The following is a 26,691-nucleotide window of genomic DNA, read 5'->3' as shown; positions in this document are numbered from 1 at the left end:
TTAAATTAAATGAAGCATGTCAAAGAGTATTTACAATATTCTTACCTTCACCAGTTAGAAATGACCAGTAAAATATGGTAATAAAAAATGCCACAACAGTTGCTATGTTAGTCATAGCCCAGTACATTTTCACGTATCGCGGAAGTCCAAATGTTGCATCTGGAATAAGAAAATAAAATTTATTACCATAGACCAGGTGTTTAGTGAAGTCAGACATGCTATCAAATAAATGTCTTTATTGGGAATTTTTCGTAAAGTAGGAATCACATCTCGTATTCGCTTTCCATATATTTCTTGATCCTTATGGATCAATTGCAGGGTACATGCTAATCGCCTTTATTCCTTCCTCCGTTACCAAATACAGATTATGTGACCTTTTTTGTCAAGATCATCACTTACACATGTGGCCTCTTCAAGTATTTCCTTCCTCAACACGATCGTTAAAACTTCTTCATGTAAAATTTGTTCAGGGAAATTTATTATCCTCAAAAAAATCATCAATGTCATAAGAATTTAAACAGATTTATTTAGTCAAGTGGTACGAAATCAACTATTATTACAAATTTATTGGAAGTTTGCGAACGTGTGTTTTACTTAATGTTTTGAGTCCTGCGAACTGGAGAACATTCGAAAAGCAATGTATCACAAACTCGTGTAAGTGCTATTTGCAATGAGAATGAAATCTTTTTAAATTAAGATGTATGTAAGGAGAAACATTAATTTATCTCAGTAATCATATAACAATAAAGCCTGCTATATTGTTATCTTTATTTGATAATTTAGGAGTATTATCGTCTAATCTCCTATGAATGGTGTTCAATAATAACTAATCATCGTAATAATATTAAGCCTATTAACCCGGATATGTTTCTCAAAATTTTCATAAACCCACGTTGAGTTGTACTGCCGAAAAAATAGAACTAACTTACCTATCGGTCCACGTAGATATGCTCTTGCGGACACAATAACTGCGAAAACGGCTGAAATTGTGTTCAAAATTAATCCCCAATGTGTTAAAAATACAGGCCAATATCCAAATGGCATGAAATCATATATCACTGAGGATACTAATATTCCAACAGAACCCAGGCATACAATCGCTCTTACAAAAAGCAAGGGTACAGCTGAACGGTTTCTTTGGAATGGACTCAAGTAGAAATCGGAAACATCTTCGTGCTCCAACAAAAACATTTGCCATTGTAGTTGATATTTAAAATAATCTTTAACACCCATTTGTAACGATCACTATCGAAACTGAAGAACGCGAGTATTGACTGAACTTGTATAAAATTGAGTCAGTACTGTGCAAATAGTATTGTGTGTTATCATTTGCTAGATTACACAGTGATAAAGTTATAAGTTTGCAATTATTTAAAAGTAGCTGTCATCGTGAATTAGCCTCCTAAAACAATGTTTTATTTGGTGTTTAACATTAGGAAGATCTGCCTACCGATTGGCATTTCTGTTGTACCGATTAAGTTCAAGGAATTAGAAAAATATTCCAATTGAGTCCATTGATATAAAGGCCGACGGGAAACACTATTTTGTTTGTAGATATAGAAACACGATATCTTGTATACTATACTTTTCTTTTGTTTGGAAAAAGCGTTTTGGGTTCTTTTCGACCATAGCTAATTCTAGATCTTTATTTAGATATTGTGGAAATGGACATAGGGAAGATAAAACTGAAGAACAATGTCAGTACACCAGTTGTCGCTATTAAAAGACTCAGCAGTGCTTTGGTAAGAGATAAGCGCTATTACTAGAAAGTGCACTTCTGCTACTAGTTTTTCCTATTTCTAAGCATATGTAGCAACAGCGTAGGTAGATAAAATTCGTAAGTAATCATTTATTTTTATATAGGACAACCATCACAGTTTGCTTTATTTCACCAAACTTTACACAAATATCTGTTTCTTAACGACACATAACATTTCTATTTTGAACTACGTAATATACTAAAGCATACATACACTATTTAATTATTCATTACCAATTTTATTAACAGTAAACATGTTGTTATGTATTTAAATCCAAGGTTATCTCTGGGACATTTCACAAATTTTTTTTAAGTAAACAAGTCCTTTGTGCCGCTTTCATTTTATCAGTCAAATATAAATCACGACACATTAATGTCAAATAAAATACAGTCCAAAATACGCCGAACTTCCGATTTGCAAGATCTTTATCTTCTACTTTCAATCGATTTGATTATATGCTTCTTAATGCATTTTATCGATTCTTTATAACATTTCGATGCTTCACACATCGATATATCTTTATAATCGATATTAAGCTTCGAATCCATCGTTGTATAATCCATTAGGTGTGCTGCGACATCGTCTGGCGATAATGTCCCGCGAAGTCGCCACGCCAACGGTCAGTACGTGCATGAGGACGAGGAAGAGACCCGTGAGAGAGGCCACAACTAACGTCTGCTCCGGCTTGGACCAGTCGATGACTGGATAGATGAACACGTGACCCCAACTGGAAAATGCGATGAATATAATTAATATTACTAGCTTTAAAGAGGACAAAGTGAAAAAAAAGGAAATAGTAATATCTTTAATATTTCTGGTATAGAAAAATAAAGTAAACTAAATTAGAATACGTTTGAAAATATTTTTCTAGATATTATTTCTTATATGGCTGTTCAAATTCAATAGAAACATCTAGCATGTCTTACAATAACAGATTTGTTAAAAGATAACAGACACTAAATACAAGCATTATTACTAATCGATGATTTCAATGTCAACCTTAAATTATTATTTATCAACAAAACAAATAAAGATAGTAGTAGTGATAACATTTTTAAATAGGAGTTTTAGACAATAGAAACATATAGGTGTTATTTACATAAGGTTATTCTATTCTAAGTTACAATAATTTAATTACAATATTAGGTTACTATATCATTAGAGTTTATAACGGCTAGATGTCGCTTGCGACTCCGTCAGCTTGGAATTAAAAATAGATTTAAGTAGTCTATGTGTTCTTCCAGGCTATGTTTTACAATCATGCCAAATTACATCGTGATCCGTTGTGCTGTTCTGGAGATACCTTCAAACATCAATCCATCCATCCATCTAAACGTTCGCATTAATAATATTAGTAAGATAGTATAGTAATCTTATACATATCATACATCATTTTAGTACAAACCAGAATTATGTTTAAGAAATGTTTTTGTAGATAACGATGCATTAAAAAGGTTTCGTTCAGGTAATTGTTTATTTATAAGTTCGCGGTGAGATTTTTTAGATGGACATTAAGATTATTCGAGGTTAACCGCTTCGAGACATGTTGATTTTTAAATAATCAACTAATAATGTGCCGTATCGTTAGTATAACAGGTACATCAATATTGTTCTTATCAATATTTAATGGAATTGAACACAAAAATATCAAGAATTTGTCTAACAGTGTACAACATTAGGCTCAAATAATGTTTGTTCAATTCAAAACTTTATTTCCCTTACAATAAGGAGCATTGTTAAAGAATAAAGTGCCATTACTAACATTTCTTTGTTGATTTGTGATCACTGTATGAACCTTTTTTTATAACAGAAGGGGGCAAACGAGCAGCGGGAACACCGAGGTGTTCAACGACGCCCATGGACATGACACCTACATCTAGACCAACACTTTTTTTAATGTCTTTTATTATTCTGTTTCATTACGAAGCATTATTTCCTAATCTACCATTTCAGTTATGATCAAACATAGCCAATTAAGCTTTTCTATTTAAAAATATTAACTGGACGCAGAAAGTTAGAAGCGAGACGGTGCTCCGGCGTGTGGCTATAAGCCGAAAATTCAGTAGACCGTCAAAAAGCGTAAAGTGGAATACTTGGGCCATGTACTGCGGCATGACAGGTATAAGTTACTTCAGTTGATAATTATGGTCAAGATTGAAGAGACGCGCTGGACGTAGGAAAAAGTCGTGGCCACTTAATATTAGGGAGTGGACGGGGATTAGGTCAGCGAAGAATCTATTTCGCCTTGCACTTGACAGAACCAAAGTTGGCGGCCAAACTTCATGACTGAAGAGGCACTAGAAGAAGAAGATTTAAAAACATCTTTCATATTTTCAATGCTGATAACTATAACCAGAAATTTTGTTCAGTAAAAATTTAAATTATCATTTATTAAATCATAATTCCGACAGTTACGAACAAAATGGTGCATAATTATTTTTTTAATTACATGGAAAAGAAAATCTAAATTCATATTAAGTGTAAAATAATCCAAAACTAAATTTATACAATTAGTTTCATAGTAATAAGGTCATAATAAATGACGGAAATATGCTGAACAGTGAATATTATTTATAATACATATATTTAATAATATCTGACGAGATAACGAGAATTTTCTGTTGAAACTGGTTGTCGATCGCAACATAATTTTTATCCTATGTTAGTTTTAAAGCCACTATCTCTGAAGTGAGTGAGGAAATTATAATATAAATAATTTTCTGTTATGTCAATTTAATTTTTTTTTATATTTAGCCCTTCGTACAAAAGGCAGCGTAAATCTTCGAAGCCCTTAATTTTTACGAAAAAACGGAAAGGAAAGGAAAAACACGGAACCCTTATAGGATCACTTTGTTTTCAGTCCGTCTGTCTGTCAAGACCCTCTTTGTTTTGATAGTATGAAGTGAAAAAAGTAACGAGTGACTCAGTTAACAGATGTCATTAGTTAAATAAGTAAGCGACCTTTAAGATAGTCGTTTGTTCAGAGAGCTAACTGTTTAGTATGCGACGTTGTATGGGCGAGGATGCGCAGGCGCAGGCAATGTCAGGTGATCGAACCGATTATACTTATTACCTTGACTCGAGAATGTGTCGCCTAAAACAAAGCAAGGTTATCAAATAATCTTTGTTGTTTTGTCTAATATAATATTGGTGATGACATAGAAAATGGTTTTTATATGTTGTACTTAATATTATCGTAAGATTTCATGTATTTTTTATTTTTTAAAGTTACACTTTAATAGTACAAAGACTGGTTCGAGAGCGTAAAGATTTTTATATTCGTTTTTTACCATTTTTTAGTATATACTATAGATGTAGGCTTTGTTGCTTAACATGTACGTTCTTTGAGCGTTTATATGTTCCTTATTACCTGCAAGCTATTTACAGCGTCAAATTCTTAACAATTTACGACGACGCCTCTTGGTTAATTTACAAGTCGAAATCAGGACGAGTGGTACAAACACTTATAACTTACAGTAAATACAAACTTGAGATGCCATTTATGTGAGCTCACGTTCTTAGAACAATATTTGTGTCACAGCCAAAGGTCTGCGCACGCGCAACACGCTCCGATGTTCGTACACCTTCGCTTTTGTTTGACGATCACGAATACAATGACATTGTTTGATAAGCGTGCACTATTTTATATATTTAACGAGGGCAAAGAACTTTAGTTAGGTGTTTTAATTACAAAAGTCCTCAAAAAATAACAAGTGTTTTAGACGAATATATGTATTATCAGAACTTTGAAAAATTAAAGATCTCTAGATTGATGGTTTTGTTTTTATTTATTTTTGTATTAATACAATTTAAGTAATTAGAGGATAATTAGGAGGATTGTGATAATTTACGCCATCCTGTTATGAATTGAATACGTTTAACATAATTATATTATTCACTTAGCATTTGTTTTTTCTATTTCCATCTACTATGTATTATGCATTTTAGACTGAAAAAAATACTCTTTACGTTTATTTAGACTTTGAAATTAGTTTCTCCTATCTTTGTATATTGCCTACTTTATTATTTCAGTATTTCAGTGAGGTCCCTGAATATGAAATCAGAGCATTACTAACATGTGATTGCCTGCAGCAAGAAATTTATGATTTCCTGTAACAATTTGCAACATGCACTTAATGAATTTACCGCTGGAAGAAATTATTTAGATATTGATCGATTGAATAGGATGAACACATAAAACTTTAAATTGGTTTAATAATAATTGTATCCTTGGTATAGTCGCTTTCAAATAACTAGAGTTCTTCGCGGCCGTCGTTGCCCCGGATACTTCCCCAGAAAAGTATTTATAATTAAAAAAGTCGATTAATAAATATTCAAAAATATTTATATTGTTAATATGTTCCGTTTATTTAAGGTTAATTACGATTATAATGAAGGCTGTCGACTTATTTAAATGTAGCGTATCTTTCATTTATATTTTAATAGTAATTATGCGTATATGTTTACGAATCATAAAAAGTAATGTACTTTATATGAAATAAAGCAATCCGAATACTTAATTCCATAATAAAAGTTATTTAAATATAGCAGTCGCCCGCGACTCCGTCCGCGTGGATATTTATAAAAACTTAATTAGTGTAGCCTATGTGTTCTATACGTATGCCAAATTTAATCGAGATCCGTTCAGTCGTTCTAGAGATATCTTCAAACACCCATCAATCCATCCATCCACATCAAATCCATCTAAACATTCGCATTTATAATATTCGTAAATTAAATAAAAAGCAGCTCTTCAAGACATAAATTCGAAAAAAAATGAATAAATAGTATCCTATGTCCGTCTCCTCGCTCTAAGCTACCTCCTCACCAATTTTCAGCCATATCGGTAAAGCCGTTCTTGAGTTAAAAATAGTCTCTACACTACTCAGACTCTAGTGTTTTTCCTAAGAGAAAATTATAAACTTACGGATCGAGTCCTCCCGCATCGTAGTATACAATGGTGAATATCAGATATACGACGCCAAAGTAGAGCGGTTGCATGACGTGGAGAAGTCGACTGGGATGTGCGGACAGAAACAGCTCTGCCAACATTACTAGGCTGTTGACACCGTGTAGCATCACGTCGAGCGTTGGGTTCGGTGCGTAGTTAACCTTTTTTATAGCTGAAACAAACAACACGCTATAAAACGTAGGAAAGTATCATCTTATTAAAACTTACAAATAAACACTAGATTTTTTAATACATATAACAATACATTTAGTTTTTTAATCTGTTTATTTAAATAATTAGATATGAATAATTTAGATTTCTAGCGTTAGAGCCCCTAAATGTTTAAATGCTTGTATACTTCAACGACATAATAGGCTACAAAAGTACGGTCGAGTCTGGCTATTGTTGTACAATAGATGCGTTTGAGTAATACTCACCAGTGTTTAGTATAGACCAGTAGAAGACGGTGATAAGGAAGGCAACGGGAATGGTGATGTTGTACAGTACCCAATACACTTTCACGTACCAAGGAAACGCACCTTTCGTATCTGGAAAATTGTATACATTGATATAGCAATTGAAAAATTAACAATACCTTTTATTAGGTCGGTAAGTTTATATCAAATCTATTCCCGACACCAGAATTGAATAAGGTTAATGCGAAAAAAGAATATAACGTATGTTCAAGGTAAAGAGAATAAGCCAAACGGAAAGAATTTAGTTAACAATACCTTGAGTTTATTATTCAAGCGCAGCGATGACAAGAGCATTGTATAAGGTTATACTAGCATGGTGACTACGACAAATTCTTAGAGTATGCAACAAATTGACCTGCACTTACTTCTACCAAATCTAATATGCGTTATGTCCCAAGATGCACCGCACGCGCGTAATTTATTTGTTTTGTCTTGATGCATGATGGGCGCGGATGATGGACGCAGCGCTATGTAAAATCATACAAAGCAAACTAAAATCCGTTGCGGGCTGTGCGTGCGGTTCGTAAGGCGCGGGTCAAAGGACACGTACCTTTAGTCTTTTGTTTGATGAATATAATATCAATGTTGTAGCGTTTTTTTATATTTATTCTGTTCGAAAATTAAAACTGGAACATGACAATAACCTCCTTAAATTCAAAGTGCATTAACCTTTGAGTACAGCCGGTTTGTATCGGTTTTAAAATTCTGTAACCGTATATTGTGCAATATAATTACGTTTTGATATAACAATTGTAATACATAATGAATTGGACAAGGAACAAACTTGAACGTATCGGGGTTAGACAAGCAGTTTGTAATGGTCATGTACAAGGACGTTAACAGTCAAGGTAAAGAAGACAAGTGTTAAAATTGTTAGTACACATTACTTTATGGCATGCAAATATCGAAGTTAATCTACAGATTCAGTTTAATTGTTTTTTTTTTATATTTAATTACTGGAAATCGTTTAACTTGTCAAATGTATTGCAAAATCATCTTACTGTTAAAAAGTTATATGCTCTTTCAACACATAATTTTTCTGAATGTTTAAACCATTATCATTACTGAGGAAAATCGTGCGCAAGTATTAATATACTGACATTTGTATGCACTTGATGTAAACATGATACCTTTTGTCAGATTTAAAGTCTAAGATGATAAGATTTTCTTTTTGAATAATCGAGATTTATTCACTAAGATTATAGATATAATAATTATGTTACCTTTACTTAGGAAATTAATAAATTAGTAAACAATCTAGAAATATTTATACTAAGACAATAGGTTGTGTAACACAGTAAATATCTTCATATTTCCGCAAACATTAAAAAAACCATCCTTATTCATTAAACAATGATTTTGATTCAATAAAATGTTGCCACTCTATTTACATTTCCTTAAAAAAAAAACAAAATCTTATTAAAAAAGATCCTATGCGAATGTCGTTTCATATTATTTATAACATTGACAATAAAGGGAATGTTAAGAAACTACTTTATCATTTGCTTTGCTTTTGGGGGAAAACCGAGTACACAGCCTATAATTATACGACAGTCAAGTCATCTTTGTACTTGTTTACTGACCGCTCTATGTGCTCTTTTGTGTGATGGATAACATTAAAAACTCAGCGTATTAATATAGCAGCAAATTACCACAAACGTGACCATAAGATATATTAGAATAATTGTAACCTTGCGCCTTTTAAAAATAACATTAGGTCAAGGAAGCTATTTTGTACGTTTTATTGCTACTATACATAAAAGTAAGTAATTAAAACACTCAAAATATTTTGCATAAACATGCAAACTATGTGCAATCTGTATTTTTTCGTTGCGAACTATCGATAACATTTGATCACAGAAAAGGCGTTGCCTTAGGTGCTTTTGCATAACGTATTCTGCGTGGTGTGTAAGGTCACGTAACCAAGTTGAACTTGGACGCTGCGTCCTTGACTTTACAAAAACATTAGAGGTTATTTTTTCTTTTTTTTTTCAATTCTTCGTTTTAAAAACTTCTTTATTATCTAATATAACTTATAGTTAATGTTGAATATATTGTTGTATTCAACGATGGATTATATTTATTGATTTAAAAGCAGAATTAGTATTTCAATGGTTTTTAGTAATAAGCATTCTTGTTACGTTGGAGCCATTGTTTTTTCTAAGTGTATGCAGTAATTATCCGTCACCAATGTATTTAGTACAAAGACCTAGTAAGCATCGTTAAGTAAGTAATGCGATGATCGATTTCAGAACAATAGGTAATATTATGAATCCTGTTTCCTTTAATAATTCTCTTCTACTCACTCTCATTCTTCAAAGATCCAACGAAACTTCCATAATCAGGTGTTGTAGCGTCCGTATGAATTGGCTCTGGTAAACCTAGATTTTAGTGTGTTCAATTAATTTTGTCTTGGGTAAAAACCGCAAAAATTGTTTGTAAGATCTTTGTTATAAGAAGATAATTAAGATTTTAAGCGATGCAAAAACTTTCCATACATGTTCATAAACTTTAAGGTTTATGTACACTGTATTTGCGTTTCATCTACACAAAGGACACTTCGAGCTTAAATTATGTCGCAAGCGCAAACACGTGCTGTAAATACACGTGAGATGTTAATGTTGCAACAACTCATTCTCAAATAATAATAATAACAAATGAATGACATCAGCCACAGGGTCATAGACAGCACTATAAGATGATTGCTTAACATGCATCTATGGTCAATGTGACCATAATGTTTCTATACAAATGTATCAAATTAGAATTTCCATAAATCACCTATTGTACTAAGTTAAATTTAAGACTTCAGAGTGGTGTTTTTTTATAATAGTTTTTGAATATTGTGAGCAAAACAAATATTTTTGTGACTAAGACATTTATCGTGACACGAAGTTACCAACAACGCTAGCAAATATATTCAATAGTTATACTAAAGATGAAAACAAGACCCGATTCACGTTTTACCACATTAAGTAATATTATACTTACTTCACTTATCGACACTTTCTATTACTAAAATCCTGTTTAAAATATGTTTTTGTCAAAGATAGTGACATGGATGATGATATATTTTACACAGATATTTTGGTGCCAGACTCCGCGGTTATTGAATCAATTAATGAAGGAGAATAAAATGAACGTTCATCTTTTGTTAATTAATTAGTCAATAAACAAATAAAAAAAAACTAACTTAACGAAGACATCTAAAACCATGACCTTGAACCACACTTAGTGTGGTACAAGACTTGTACGTAACTTTAATACGTAAAAAATGTTACCTGGTAAGTAACGATCTTCTTTAAGTGCAACTATAACACCGAAGAAGGATTCCACTAGTATTAGTAATAATCCCCAGTGTGTCATGTACAGCATATACTTGTCTACGGAACCCCAGAACGCTGCAGTCGACCATATGATCGTGATTAGAGACCAGAGGAAGATGGGAACGCGCCAGTACACAGCCCACAGACCCAGCCATGACCTTGCGAATAACTCTGGCCTTTCGTCTCCTGGCTTTAGTGCTCCGAAGAAGCAACCAGCCTTTTGTCTCCATGATAACTGCGTCATTTCTTCTAATTATATTTACACTTATTATAATTACGGTGCCAATTGACTAGTAAAAGTTTGCTTCTTTATTCACTTTTCGATGCATTGATACTGTGAAAAAATAAAAAATTCATTTAAAACTAAAAAAAGGATAAATGTTATATTGTTTATCGATCATATTTAATAAGATTAAGAAGAAAATCATAATATTTTATATTATTAGTAGATTTTTTTTTCTTAAATTATTTTATGGCATAAACTTAACAAAAGTTGATTTCATTACAAGATGAAACAAGAAATAAATCGTATCACTTATAAAAAAATCGTAACAATAAAAATGTATGTCTCCTTTTAAATCGAATCCTAGGATTACCCGGAATTGAAAGGCGAGACAAAATAATTAAGTTACAAGGTTACTTTTGTATCAAGAATAAGTTGTTTGTGCCTGGCGATGACGCTCGGATGAATCTGAATATCGCATGCTAATAATAAAAATACAACCAATCCGGGGACACTATAATGTCTACGCACAGACGACTTAAATCAGACAATTTTACTTAATTTTAATATTTAGTTTGTTACAAAATAAAACGTGTCTTCTCTTAATAATATTAACTTAAACAACTGTATTTTGAATTACAATCAACGTTACGACACTAACAATTAGCACTTAAATGGTTTAAATACAATAGAGAAAACATTTAAAGCACTTTCGACGTCTTGTTTGTCGCATGCAAACATAAATTTAAAACAATTAACTTTAACACAATTTGTCGTAAATGTCGTGTTAGTCATCGGGTCAAAAAACCCTTGCGGCGCTTAAAGGGTTTGTCAACCCTAGTATTAACCTTTAAGTTAAAATTAACTCCATTAATAAAATTATTTGTTAGAGTAAACGTTAAATAAAACTAGATTTTTCTAGTTACAATCAATACATCGAGATAGTTAAAAGGTTTAAATTACGTAAACTTATATGTATATTTTTTAATTTTTTAACCTGCCTGCTCTTTTGCCGTCTTAGAATACAAAATGTTTACTCTTATATTAATTCTACAGTCTTATTACAAGTGATATATTATATTGTGAAATAATTTATAACGTTGTTTAGCTTCACTTGACACGTACACGACAGACACGGTCTTGACCTTCCCAAGTAACAGACGGTTGATCTATTGCGAATACTCCTCGCCCCTCTTGTCAATTCACACGTGAATGTTGTTCATGCAACCAATTGATGAATATCGCTAATATCTTACGACTGTGCCATAACAGGGTGAATAGACAGTACTAGCAAACTTCTTATAATAATCAAGGCTCCCAGATCTTTGTTTCAAGGATTTTCACTTGAATTAAGAAATCTTAAATGGTATTTAATTTTGGTAATTATCAAATGCCGCATCTGTTATTATCGACGTCGGTAGGATTTTCTTAATTTGCTTCTAAAGCTACATTAGGTATTAAAATGGTTTCTAGCATTGGTATACGCGATTGCAAGATAACAGGCAGTAACTATGAGTATTTGTTTACTTAGATTGTGTAACGTTAATTACTATAAATAAATATTACACAATTTTAAATAGTACTTATTGTTTATCATCAAAAAATACATAAACGTAAAATATAAAATCTTAAATACGATAAATAATAACGCACATGGTCATCGCAGCGCGGATGCAGCGCGCCTGATCGCACGCTCGTGCGGGCAGTTAAGAATTCACGGCTTTAGAAAACGAGGAATACGCGTTATTTGTTTTCCCTTCACTAAATACCGCATCTGTCTAATGATTACTGCATAATTTACACGAACCGAAAAATTGTAATCAATAAAAGAACACAATTAAAATAAGTTTTAAGAGATTTTTTTATAAGAGTAGAGGCAAACAAGCAGCGGGAACAACAAGGTGTTCATCGGCGCCCTTGGACATCTGCAAGACCACAGGAACCCCAGATGCGTTGCCGGCCTTTGAGATGGTGATATGCTCGCTTCTTGAAGGTAATGTTAACTTAGCTTTATACATACAAAAGACACTTTTTCTGTTATTATTACAGTTGCCATTTTTCTTTACAATAGATGTAAATGAAGTAATTTTCCAAGTCACGTTGGTGCAACTTTACTGTACTATTTATTTTGTCACTGTATCCTTGCCATGGGAAGTAGACTATTCTTTTGCAAGTCGTTATCTCGACCAAACCTTTTTTTGGTCTGAGAAAATACATTGCCAAACAAAAGTGTCGGTTAAAAAGTGTATTTTATCTCAACGCATATGATCTATAAGCGCTTTAGTAATTTTTTCTCATTATTATTCTACGCTGGTGTGTAATTATTTATTTTTTTCTATCAAGTAAAGTAGAATATAGACAATAATAATATACGAGTATACGTTGTGAACTTGTTGTGCATCTTTAAACGAAATTTATTTTTAAAGTCATAACGGGCACATATAGCATAATTATCTTTATATTTAAACTCCATTCTAAGTCAAGGCTCAGAGATATGCTATCTTGATTTTAACAATTACTAGCTGTCGCCCGCGACTCCGTCCACTTGGATATATAAAAAACCTATTATAATATATAGATAAGTTAAATAAAAGCAGCTCCTCAAGGCATAAATTCGAAAAAAAAAATGAGTAAATAGAATCCTATGTCGGTCTCCTGGTTCTAAGCTATCTCGTCACCAATTTTCAACCATATCAGTAAAGCCGTTCTTGAGTTATAAATAGTGTAACTAACACAAATTTCTTTTATATATATAAGATTTCCCCACTATCTGTCGCTGACTCCGTCCGCGCGGTATTAAAAAAAGAACTAGTAGCATGTGATCTTCCAGACTATGTTCTACATCTACGCCTTTGATAAAGATCCGTGGAGCCGTTCCAGAGATACCTTCTAACAAACATCCATCCATCTAAAGTTGCTAACACGTGCCCTAACATTGATCTGATTAAAAAACTTCCATAACCTTGCCTGGTCCTATAACGTTATCTTTAAATATGTTAAGTAAATTACAATCCAACAGGTTTGATTTGGTAACTTAAGTAAAATATCAAGTTATTGTGTAACACTGTTTATATAAATACATAATTAATTTTGTTCATATACATTTTAATAAAATATGTAAATATACTGTACTGAGTATAGGAATGAGTAATATTAATGAAATAATAGAAATTGTTTAACAAGCTTTAAATAAATTGACGCCTTGATAATTGAAACCTTGACATTGAATAAAAATAATTTTAAAATTTAGTAATTTGCCATCTTTTCCCTAAACGTAACAATAAATAATCGTCAGGTCATATTCGGAGTACTCTTTAAAAACGCCCTAATTTACTTCGTAAACAGGTCACGCCATATAACTGGATATATCATATTTATGTCTCGCGACACTATTATACTCTGTCTCCAGATTTTGTATTTCATTTTTAACTAGCTGTAGCCTGCGACTCCGTCCGCGTTGTAGTAAAAAAAACTAAATTAGTAGCCTATATATTCTTCTATGACACCTTATCGTAGGGTAGGTTAGGTTAGGTTACTGGGAGCCCCTCGGTGGGGGCGTAAAGGGAGCCGATGGTGATGGTATTCTTCCTGAATATGATCTACTTCTGTGCCAAAATTCATCGAGATTCGACGAGGCGTATTGAAGATACCTTTTAACAAACATCCATCCATCCATACATTCGCATTTATAATATTATTATAGTAAGATTAGTATGACGATTCTAACATCTTATTTTCTAAATAATTTGACTTATTAGAACTCAGATCAAGATAGGAAACGTGTGTGTGAAATATTTATTTTAAAATAGCAAAATTAAGAATGAATTTAATTATTAATAGAATGAGGAACTTATGTGATGTAGGTTATGAATACAGTGTAGCCTGCCAAGACCTATCCCGGATTAGTACACGATGTGGTAATGTGCCAGGTTCTAATACATTGTATGCACCCGGTATTAATATAATTATTTTATGGCTGATTAACGCAAATTCTTAAAGTAGATTTTAGGAAGCGAAGACAATGTACATTGCTAGAGAACTATATAGATTGCTTCACCGATCAGGACAATGATAAAATATTTAAATAATGATGATTATTTTGGTGTGTAATAACATAAAAATGTTATTATTACGTTGGTTCGACCTCACATTAGTAGTAGTCATATTTAATTAATATCTTTACCTAGTAATATTTAAGTGCAACGTTTAGGAATTTCCTCGTTTGTCGTATTTTTTCGTTTTTACGGCAACATATGATCGTTTTATTGTATTATATTATATTATCTGTCTCAAATCGATTTTCTTTTCGAAAATCATGTAAACGTTTGGTGTTGACGCTTAGTAACTTTAAAAGTGATAGAAAGATGTATAATTCCAGGCATTAAAATCAGTAATATGTAACGTAAATTTCTTATATTACTTACTTGTTTTATGTAAATTTTTATTATTTGTTTTTTTATTTTATTTAACTCACAATGTTACGCTAGCTAACTGTACCCACCATTATACATTACACTGCACTTATTTTTACATAGATTTGAAATTAATTAAACGACATCACTAATTTCGTATTTAAGCGCGCTTTGTTTGAGCTAGTGTTGTGCCGTGCGCGCGTGTCGAAGCGCGGTGGTGGACTGGACGCAAGCCGAGCTAGTGATGCGCCTCGGTACGGATGCTGGGTACCGATATGCGGTCTGGCGATCAAGGTCTGAGACACCTTCACGCACTACCTGCTCTGTACTTATAATTGCTAAGGATGTGATTTTAAACGGGGAAAACCAGAAAGGAAAATAATCGTAGTATTTCATTTGGTTTTCCAGCTGCATAATTATAAAAGTAAGCTGAACCTTAAAAATTTTCTTGATATTTTCTTTGGTAAGTTTGCTTTTGTTGTTCCAATGCTCTTCGTGAGGAAAGGTGCTATGCTATAATATGTTTAAAAAGTATTACCATTTATTTATTTATCAATTTCAATAGCTACAGACTATTTAGTTTTATCATTGTCCACCTTCAGTGTCATTTGAGAATTATGGGCTAATTACCCAAGGCCACACATCATTCTGTTACTTGAATATTGCACATAAAATGGTTAATTGATCTTCAATGACTTATAAATAAAGATAAATAAGCGAGGTAATTAAATAATTATCATGCCCCTGTATCACAAGCTTAACTAAGGGTTTTATTACTTAATATATTATGTAATTAAGAAGATAGGAGTAAGGATAAATGATATAAGGGCACATACCCATACTACGTGACCTATTTTTTTAGTTTTCACTCATGCCGAAAAAATTATGATTTTTAATCATTTCACAGGCAAGAATTAAAAAAAAAATTGGCTCATACTCTTCTTTATAGCATAAGACTGCATGCATACTTAAATTACTAAAGAATTATGTATTATGAAAAATAACAACTAACGACTACGTGAATAAAATCTGAGGCTCCCCACCGCCGCCCTAAACGGGTCACGTATGGGTACGTGCCCTAAATACGTTTTGGTTGAGCGCATTAAATCCCGTCGACCAGCTATTATGCCATTGTTAATATTAGCTGCTTAATCTTTTATTAAAATAAAAACCGTCCTAGAGACAATAATATTAATATTATTTTATGCAACAGACAGACAACAAGCTAGAATTTATAAGTCTGTAAATATATGCCTAACTTTATCTTAATCCATCGTTAGTATAATATGTGAAATTTTCATGTTATTATGCAAATAAATTATTTATGATACACAATGCTGTGAGGATGTAATAGCATGCTTTGGTAATTTTATCTCCATAACTAATAATAGGAACAAAGAACAATTGATTTTCAATTGCTAATCTGATTGTGGCGTAATGTATTGAGACATTTGTTCTTTAATATTATCATGCTTAGAGCCCCTTGAGTGCAAATACGATTATAATTCATACCAGAACTTGGTTAACAATATAAAAAGTTGTATATTTTGTTAGCTATAGTGGTTTAAGCTTCACGATTTTTTTAAATAAGTCTACGTTTCTAATATAGTTTTTTGTTAATTTTGTTAAATTTTAAATAAACTTTCATTTATTATAGATATCATTTTTAACACGAAAACAATACGCGATAGACGCCAATGCATAAATTCTCACGCTTTATAGCGTCTGAGTTGGAAATAAGTTGCCCAAATAGGTCAACTGGATAATTTACCTAATTCACAGCGCGGCGACGTCTTACATAATATATTAATCAACGTATCCTACCAGTTGTCATGGGTAACTCGGCTAAAATGACTTGCAGATCAGGTCACGGTTCTCATATGTGAAACAGAGCAGTGCAGGCTCGCAGTTCAGCTCATTTTGTACCTGATTAGAGTTATGATATGCGTTTTGAGCTGCGAGTCAAAGGACAGCATCGTCACCAAGGGACGCGCTGTCTGCTTTAACGATTCCAAAGTCGCGAGCGCCTGATTGAATGCTCTGCGACTCACCAGTTGGCTTGCGGCTCATCGATTCAAATACTTATAGTAGATCGCGTTGAGCCGCAAGCTGCCAATTTATTTGTTGAGGCGTTGTTAAATGGTAGATGTCTATGGGTCCTGATCTATTGAACCGGTTTAGAGCTGATTTTCACACGTATGCTACTCACTAATCTGCGTATTCGCTAAGCAGTTTTATGTTTTATTTATTGCTCGGATTAATTATGTTAATTAAACTAGTTTTTTTATCTTTTTTATGTGTTGGGAGTTTAGATACAATATTGTTAAATCACGTCTTTTTCTTTCAATTACGATTGAAGTTAAGTGAATATCTCAACATCTCTTAGGATATAAAGGCATAAAAGGATCCACTAATGATGCCTTTAGTAACTTTTTTAAACATTGAAATGACTTTTTATACTCTGTCAACCATTAACTCCTTTACTCCAACTTGAAGTCTTAAAGTTATCAACCGTTAACTTCAAAAATATCAGCGGTTGTTTTCACAACCTGCAATTTGAATACAAAACTTTAACAGGCGCTTTTAAATATTACTTAAACAGAAACGTTTATTTCAACAATTATTTGTCACATCGATTTCAAGGAAAACCTGTATCTATAAAGTGTGTATACTCGCTAAAATTGTAAATATATTAAAACACAATTTTAATATCACTGCTAAACAATTTTATTTATACTCAAATATCAAGAGTAAATATTAATTAAGCTTATCGTATATTTATTTAGCTTATTCCATACTTATACATTTAAGTAAATGCCATAATAGATTATTAATACTATAACATTTTCAAATCAGATCTAACTTATACAAATTATATTTATTAGCTTTAAAAAGCCATTAGCTTATGTTTTTATGATATGATTTAACAATGTATTGCTTTTGAATTACTATTTCTAATGATATAAATACAAGATACAGTAAAATGCGTGTAGTACCATCACAATTGTACCATACCTGTGGTTCTTTAAAAATGTTCAGGCCTCAAATTAGTGTTTAGAATCCCATCAGTATTATATAGTACTAATGAGACAAAATTTATGTCGTTACAAGCAACATCTTGTCCGTACGTTATAAAAACCTACTTTTAATAAGTATAATGTAATCTCTTTTGACTGATATATAAACACGGCTAAACACTCACGTATATACCCAGTGGCCGTCGCCCGTCAGTCAGTGAGTGACGGGCCTCGTCCGCGAAATAATACCAGTACCACTCATCCTGATGAAGGGCCCCCGATGGGCTCGAAACTAGTCGGTGCCGCCACCGGACGAATATACGTGAGTGTTTAGCCATGTTTATATATCAGTTTAGTATAATGTCTCACGAAAGTTTGAATAATTTAATCACTTTTGATTGCAATTATAAATGTACATTTAAATTGAAGATTTCTTTTGTTTGTAAGTTGAGTTTAAATATGAAGTTTTTAATTTTTATATTTTTATAAAGTCAAGAGGAACAATTATACTATAGTACTATATAGAACTATTAGGATAACATTTGAAAGCAATGTGAACATCCTAACATATCTATTGAACTATAAGTATGAGGTAAAGGTACTACTGGGATGCAGCCACAAAAATTTTAAAAATGGAATTTGTTTAAAATGAATATTAATCATAGTTTTTCTTTAATATTCAATGAGTCCAGGTCTATACTGTTTTTGAGATTTTATAGTGAAATTACAGTAATAATGTATTAAAATCTTTGGATTTGTCATTATTGCTCTCAAGATCACAAAAATGTTCTACAATGAGCTATATAAAGCTAAATGATGCTCTGATCACAGCATGACGCCTAAATATCTCATTAGGCTAGGAACAATACCATTTATTTTAACTTAAAATCCTATCCATTTAATTACATACAAGTGGAAATTCAAACGATTTTAGTAGAAATAGACTACTGGCACTTCGCACTCTGGATCCTAATAAAAAGTTTTTAATCTTAGACAAATTAAAAATTACGATAACATTCGTAAATTTCAAAGTATAAAAAAAGTATAATAACTTGAAGATATTTTGTAGGATCTGATAAGAAAAAAGTAATTAAAATCCATTTTTCACATGATATTTTTCGACTTAAAATAATCATTGGTATAACATTCTAAGGTATCGATAGATTAGTGCTTTATGAGATTCTCTAAATCATAATTGATGAAGGAGGTGAATTTATATCACATTTTTAGTTAAAATGTAGAAAATAATTAAATTAGACATCTAAAAATTTCGAAATAAAATATCACTTTTTATCTTTTGTTCTAAATAATAATACTGAGTTTACCATAACATGCATCCATGCGTCCTTTTGCAATATGCCAGCTTGCATTTTACATAAACGTGCATTATTTTACACTTATATAATTGAAATCACATCGCGCTACGTATATAGAACACATCTATATTTACTTATAATTAAACACTTCGAGCATAAGAATAATAAATATTAGAAATTAGAAGTGAAACTTTGTGCATGACTTAAGCCGTGGATCTATACAATGTCTTCTCTGCACTCTGCTGTTACCACTACAGATGTATATAACACCGTGTGTATACACTGCCGAAACACGCACACTAAAACATATCATTCAGATGATTTATTTTTGCCACTTGCATTTCATCAGGCGCTGTTATTTGCAGGTGAAAGTACAATACAAGCGAGTCCATGGTACTCATTTTGAAACGATGTAACAGCTTTGTGCAGACTCAATTAACTTTAGTTCGAGGATAATGATCACTTCTATAGATGTATTATTTATTATCCTTATGCGTGTTGGTTCAGTGCGCGGGCAGGGCGAGACGGTCATGAGCGGCGGGGCGCAGTCGCGCGGCTGCCCGGGCGCGCACCGCTGCTAGGCACGTCGCCACGCCGTGCGCAAACATCATCACCACAGCACATAGCGCTACAAAACCGAACGCAGACCCTGAAAATATTAAAAGTGTACATTAGTTTCATCTACATTAAGCCTTCAACAGAAGATGTCAGAAATTGTCATTATTCAATTTCGACAGTGTACTTAGCGACAGTCGATTTCACATACCAGGTTTATTCCAATCTAAGGTTGGGTATATAGCGGGCAGTCCGAGGCGGTCGGTGCCACCAAGTGCCCAGTAGAGGGCACTGAAAAGGCCATAGGCGAGGCCGGCGCCGGCGCCGTAGAGAGCGTGAGCGGCGCGCACCGGGTGCGCCGTCACCGCTAGCTCAGCCAACATCACCAGCGAATTGCCGCCGTGTACCAACAGGTTCAGCGCGTTTATCTCGTGTATTCCTAGAGTTATTAAAATATTAGTGTCAAGTTCCTAAATCGTAATTGATTTTGTTAAAGTTAAATCTATCAAAATTAGATGTGAAAATAATCGCAATGAAACTAACACACTTTAAAACTTACTAGGGTCATGCACAAGCGTCCAGTATACGAGCGTGATGACAAAAGCGAGGTCAGTGGCGACAGTTTGCGCCAGCCAGTACATACGGCACAGCACCGGCGTCTTCTGACGACGCGGCATCTGGATCTCGTCATCATCGCAACCTGCAATCGTGGATTATTGTCGTGTTAGGAGATGTTGCTTTAAATTCTAGTTATTTTTCTTTTTTGGGATACACGACACAATTGATAATAAAAGTGTATATAATTGCTTATGTTAAAATTAGATACCATGTCAGTAAGAAATTCGAGTTGAAGTTTGAACGACAAATAGACGGAAGCCGTTCAAAGCGGCTCGTAATGGCAATTGGCGTTCGTATCGAAACATATTGGTCCGTTTATCTACGTCAATGACAAGAATGGGGAACCAATAAGGATAATTGTAGCGGATGACGGTCCACTCGGTCGGTTTAATTGACGCGAAATTGTATCAATCAAGTGTGCGTGACCCGGCGTCCCCTATGGTTGGAACGATAGAGTGGGCGCAGACTGACCGGTGAGTTACTGCCCTAGGCAGGGCATTCCACGATAGCTATAAAGTATTAGAAATTCAATATTAAATTCAAAGTATTACATAAGCTGCTAAGTACTTAAAAATGCAATTTCAAATGAAATGATTAGCAAAACACTCGGCCGTCAGCCGAGTACAATTGTAACAACCATTTGATATCCACAATGACGTAAGGTAAACATTGATTAAGATCTCGTGCTCTATGAAACATTGCCGGTACTTTTGTATAGTAACGCTGTTTCCGGACGTTTGACATTGAATTAAAATGTTTGCAGTACCTAAAGGCTTTATTACAAACCTATGCATTTGAAACTAAACCTAGTTGTATTGTGACTGAGTGACATCGCTGTGAACAATGTTTATTTAATTGACTGGAGTTTAATTCTTTATGGTATTTTATTTGTACAATAATTACACTGTAAAAAAATGCCTTAAAGATTCCGAATTACGCGTGCACAATAATAGAAGATCTATGAATTGTCACAGATCAATCTTACACGAACATTAACCTAATCAATATTATTTGTTTCATAATTGAAGGCGTCAATTGTTTCTTATATTGTAAAAACATAACTGTTACGTCATTTGTCTCAGGTCGCGTGTTATTGCGCACGAGGCGTACTCGCTTGTGGCAGCTCAATGCACGCGTAAATACAAACAAACGGAAACGGAAAAACATTCAAGTATGCGCCAAAACAAAGATGCAGTTGCGTGAGTTGCAGTAAAATTACACATTTATTAAGAAGTTATAAATCACATTTGAATCGAGATAAATATAATTAGAGAATCCTTGTAGATTTGGATTTGTAGATGACTGATGCTAACATATAGACAGTTTAATTATTCTCCTACAAATGTGAGTACGTGTTTTACGTGATGTAGAATCAGTCGACATTCGGTAGTGCCGTATTAGCACACACGCTGAGTTGGGGCTAATTGTATCACACGAGTCGACATTCCTCTAGGACCTTAACAGACGTAATCACGCGATGCTTGACACTGAGCCATTAACTGTGTACTCCGTGGGTGTTCGTGTCTTGAGAGATGTATCATCAGAAATTTTAAGCATTTTGTTCATTAGAACAATCTTCAGTCATAATCCTTAACTTCGTAACTCCAGGAGTCAAACTGTTGAGCCATAAGTCCCTAACGTATGTAATCAATTTAGAGTTTACTGCAATCTAGTACTTATTTCAATACAGTATAAGCAACACTTTTCTATGAACTAGATATAATGTAATTAGTGCTATCGGTAACTCATAAAATAATACAATTAATGACCGTAAAGAGATATGGTCGTGACAGTGAATTAAAGTCATTCATGTGACTTTATCTAGCTTCTAATTCAAAATCAAAAAAATTATCAGAGTTAATGTAAATCATTTTAAATTGCCATTTCTTAGCTACTCTCATCAATGAATTATAAAAGTCGTAAATAAAATTTTACCTTATTCATAACTGTTCTCTGAGATTCTTTTTTTCTAATTAAAATATTAGTAGATTTTTTGTTAATTTACTAATATTTCTTGTACCTAAGCTATATGCTTGTGGACATGGTTTACGACAATAGTCGAATGGCGGCACTTGATCGGAAATCCGTACCGTAAGTAATTCTAAGTTTGACATTTAGTGATTATGGATTCGAATATAATTTTAGAAATAATATAATCGCATACCAGAGCTGACAACTGTAAAGCAGTTAACTTATAATACTTACTAATATTAAGACTCTTTTCATTTCTGTAGCGGTGTACAACGGCGAGGGCGAGTGCTGCCTGCAGTGCGATCAGGAGGTAGCCCCAGTTGGTGAAGTAGATAAACCACTTAAAGTAGTTTAGCTCCACCTTGGGCCCCTTGTAAAGTCGCGGCAGACGCTGGCACGCGAAGCTCGCCACCGCTATAGATGTCACCGTCAGGAACACCAACCATCTGATTAAAGAAAACATCTCAGTTTATTGTGACAAATTACTTGTAACGGCTTATTGTGGGTTTCTTTCTTCTTAGACCAAGAATTGCGTTTAAAACATATTAGACCTTATTTATCGTGTGAGTAGCTTTGTGTTACCTATATGTGAGGTAGTATAAGGAAGGTTTGTGTCCGGCCTGCCACTGGCAGCAGGCGAACTGATGTGGCGGCGCGTGTTCCAGGCTGAGTGCACGTCTGCTGGCCGCCCACACGCGCCCCAGCATCGCCGGCTTGCACGACTTCTTCATCGCTACAATACAACAAAAGTAACAATCCAATATAAAACTTCGTCTTATATTTTTAGCTCACGTTGTCTAGCGCCGACCCTACATTGTTAATGTCGTAATGGTGTAGTAGCTAACTTTTAATTAAATAACTAGCGGTCGCGCGTGATTTCGCCTGTGCGGAATTGAAAAAAAATATAAAATCAATAGCCTATGGGTTCCTTTAGACTATGTTACATATGTATGCCTCATTTTATCGAGATTCGTTCAGCCGTTCCGGAGATACCTTCAAACAGACATCCATCCATCTAAATATTCGCATTTATAATATTAGTAAGATAAGATAGTAAGATTAGTATCAATAAATATAAAAACACAATAAAACTTTGTTCCTGCAAAATATGTCAATGATACGATCTTTCTTTAAATAAAAATTCTTTTAAATATCAACAAATCTAAATTAATAAAAATGAAATCTTCAATGAGTTCACAGTTACGTGATATCAAATTAATGATTCGATGAGTTAACGTGAATGCATCGCCTGAGATAAACTGATTATGACATTTATTATATTCATACCCATGAAAGGAGTCTTATAAGAGTAATGAAATTTCCCATATAAGTACAAAATTGTCTCATTTACAATTAAAATTCTAAGCAATTGGCATGTTGTCATGAAATAATAATTACTTTACATAATTACATGGTTATTGTTAGTTTTCTAATCAACTGTTAAATAAAAATCTTAATAGTGACATTGTCAGTTTTTGATGCAATTAAGACTGTTTTTTTTTTATCACAAGGTGACAAACGAGCGAGCGGCCACCTGAAATCGTTGAAATAGCGAAGTGACCGTTGCCCATAGACATACGCAATTGCATATGCGTTGCCTACCTTTAATCGACGGAGGAGAGAATGCACAGAAAGAAAATATTTTCCCTTTCCATGCATCCTCTCATCCGGAAAGTCCACTTCCACGTCCCATCCTTTCCTTATAAGAAATAGGATGGTAAGGGAAAGAGGACTAATTTTGGCCTCCGGGACGCACACTCATCAGACTAAACGCGGATTTGCTTCCACTTCACGCCTGTCTTCTGTGTGGTCGTGGTATTTCACCGGGCGAGCCGGGCCGATTCGTGCGAAGATGTTAAAGCGGGCTCTACCACTGTTACAAGATAGATTAAATTTCAGAGAAAATTAATTTAATTTTATTTAACTACGATGTGAAATAATATCATTTAAATGAATATTATATAGTAGTATATTAATAATTAAGCAATGAATTAAAAATAAAATTTTTACACATCATAGAAATATTATAAATTATAGTCGTTAGATTTTTTTGGTCCATTAGATTTCTAAATAAATTTAAGATTCTTGGTTGCACGAAATCGCAGCGATGTCTCACAAGTCCCATATCACGGGACTCTGTTAATGAAATAAACGTTTCCTAGTAGTGCCGCGGTGTTTGTAAACAGTTCGTAGAAAAATGCGGAGATGGGTACCGAACTTCATATTATCAAAATTAATTTTAGTCAACAAAAGTTTTTTAAAATTTATTTAAGTAGTTACAGTAAACGTCATAGATGTAACACCTATCGAAATTTCACTTACATTTATGTTATTGATCTTTATTCTATAATATTTAAGCTTTAGTCAATGACTAACGTTCTAAAGGAATTTTTGTTTTTTCGTGACGTTCTTTTATCCCAGAATATATTTGAAGTTTAATTTCAACTTCAGCCCGTAAATTGAATAATCACATAGCACATATAAATTGGTGCACAATAGATGGCGACTCTATAGAACGTTGCAGCGGCAATGAATATAGCATTGATAAACGGATGCCGCGGCTTGAGCGCTATAAATCGCAATGAGTGCGCAGCACAGGGCCCGCGATAAACTTTTATTAAACGACATTTTCCCAACACCATTGATTCGGATAATGTTCGGAACACACTAGTGTGTTTTCCTGTATGCGTCAGAAACATTTTCAATTACAGTAGTATGTTGCTACCTTTACGATTCATACATTGTAGTCCCAAGAATTAAATATTTGTTGAATCAACCATAGATAGTTCTCTTCGAATTTAAATTGGAACTAATTATTCTCTGAATTTATTATGTTGTTGTTAATTACTACTCGGGTATAACATACGATAGCCTTATAATGCTATAACGCTGGACTCGCGTCGAGTTGAATACAGTGCGCAAAATGAGATTATTATTTGAGAGGTTATTAAAAGATTTGCTAAGTATTTGATCGATCTTGGCTAGTGTAAATACATTTTTGTTATACTTAACAAAATGAATTACAGTTCTCGAATCTCAATAGCAATTGGCTATTAGTAATTTATATCTAATACTAGCTGTTGTCCGTGACTTCGACCGCGCGGAATCAAAACACTTATCCATCCATGCATCCAAACTTTCGCATTTATAATATTAGTAACATTATAGATTCTACGTAATATGTACGCCGGTGGGGTAGGACTTATGAGTACGCTTAGCTAGTAACGTTGAGTCGCTAAGTGGCCTCGCAGACAGTTCAACTGATGTCACATTCTCAATGCAGCTAATTGCCCGTCTGCTGACGGACAGCGGATCGATCGTCTCGTCCCCGGCCACCTGCATCGTTGCCAATCAGCCCAATCATCAAGATGTAAGCCTAATTTATGTCGTTGCCCGGCTAACAGAATGACTAACTATGATTGTACAGTCAGCGTCATATAGATCGACACAGACAAGATATGCAAATATATAGGTACATCAAAAGTAATCAATTATATCGGTACAACAAAAGTCTTCAAATTAATAGATACATTCACCCTGCTCAAATACATCGGTACATACACAGCGTCAAATATATGAGTACATGCAAGGTGCTCATAAATATCGTAGCAGCCACAGCGTCATAAGTAACGAAGCAGTCAAGATGCGCAAAAAGATCGTAACATTTGACAAAATTGAACTCTATCTCTATACACTTGTAGTACAATTTTGAATAAACTACTTGTGTTAAATTCATTTGACACTTTGCATCAAACCATTTTTCAAAATTTACTAAAAGTGTTCGTCGCGGATGACAGATATTAGGTAGATAAAACCAACATCAAATTTAAGTTTGTTATCATATATTCTAGTTTGGTCTCGTGGCCTTACCGTTCGCCGCCGTTGGTACGTAAGGTCGGCGGTTCAAATCCCAAGCCAATATTTTTTTTTGATATTTTAACTTTTTAATTTTAATATCGAAGCACATGTAATTAAATTCTATCGCCGTAGTTATTAGGTACTTTTTGATATTGCCTTGGACTAATGAGTTTGACCGTTAAAGTACTTTTCTATTTCAAACAAAAAT

The 26,691-nt window shown here is 33.6% G+C and overlaps 2 protein-coding genes across 7 annotated transcripts in view; both read right to left on the bottom strand.

The window, feature by feature from the left end:
- Positions 1 to 51: 51 nt before the first annotated feature.
- Positions 52 to 15,411, bottom strand: LOC106124781 (protein rolling stone). Of its 3 annotated transcripts, XM_013321745.1 has the most exons (8): positions 15,238 to 15,411; positions 10,469 to 10,847; positions 9,494 to 9,568; positions 7,553 to 7,654; positions 7,149 to 7,259; positions 6,688 to 6,883; positions 930 to 2,487; positions 52 to 159 (listed from the first exon to the last, which is right to left on the bottom strand). In XM_013321745.1, exons 2-7 carry the CDS (start codon positions 10,755 to 10,757, stop codon positions 2,292 to 2,294), a joined length of 969 nt encoding a protein of 322 aa, XP_013177199.1. In that variant the 5' UTR covers positions 10,758 to 10,847; positions 15,238 to 15,411; the 3' UTR covers positions 52 to 159; positions 930 to 2,291. The 3 variants fall into 3 exon arrangements, with proteins under 3 accessions (XP_013177199.1, XP_013177200.1, XP_013177201.1); XM_013321746.1 differs by lacking the exons at positions 7,553 to 7,654; positions 15,238 to 15,411; XM_013321747.1 differs by lacking the exons at positions 7,553 to 7,654; positions 9,494 to 9,568; positions 15,238 to 15,411.
- A 3,176-nt stretch (positions 15,412 to 18,587) lies between these two features.
- The window catches only part of LOC106124987 (protein rolling stone), a 13,321-nt gene continuing 5,217 nt past the window's right edge, over positions 18,588 to 26,691 (bottom strand). For all 4 annotated transcript variants that reach the window (XM_013322059.1, XM_013322058.1, XM_013322061.1 and 1 more), the window contains exons 2-6: positions 23,208 to 23,358; positions 22,860 to 23,071; positions 20,596 to 20,736; positions 20,248 to 20,475; positions 18,588 to 20,130 (exon numbers count right to left, since the gene is read on the bottom strand). In XM_013322059.1, coding sequence (XP_013177513.1) covers positions 19,985 to 20,130; positions 20,248 to 20,475; positions 20,596 to 20,736; positions 22,860 to 23,071; positions 23,208 to 23,358 — 878 coding nt within the window. In that variant the 3' untranslated portion in view covers positions 18,588 to 19,984. The remainder of the gene's footprint in view (positions 20,131 to 20,247; positions 20,476 to 20,595; positions 20,737 to 22,859; positions 23,072 to 23,207; positions 23,359 to 26,691) is intronic.

This window comes from Papilio xuthus, unplaced genomic scaffold (genome assembly GCF_000836235.2).
Source record: "Papilio xuthus unplaced genomic scaffold, Pxut_1.1 DF825946.1, whole genome shotgun sequence".
In the NCBI taxonomy this organism is placed as follows: domain Eukaryota; kingdom Metazoa; phylum Arthropoda; class Insecta; order Lepidoptera; family Papilionidae; genus Papilio; species Papilio xuthus.
This window is presented reverse-complemented; position numbering and strand designations above follow the sequence as displayed.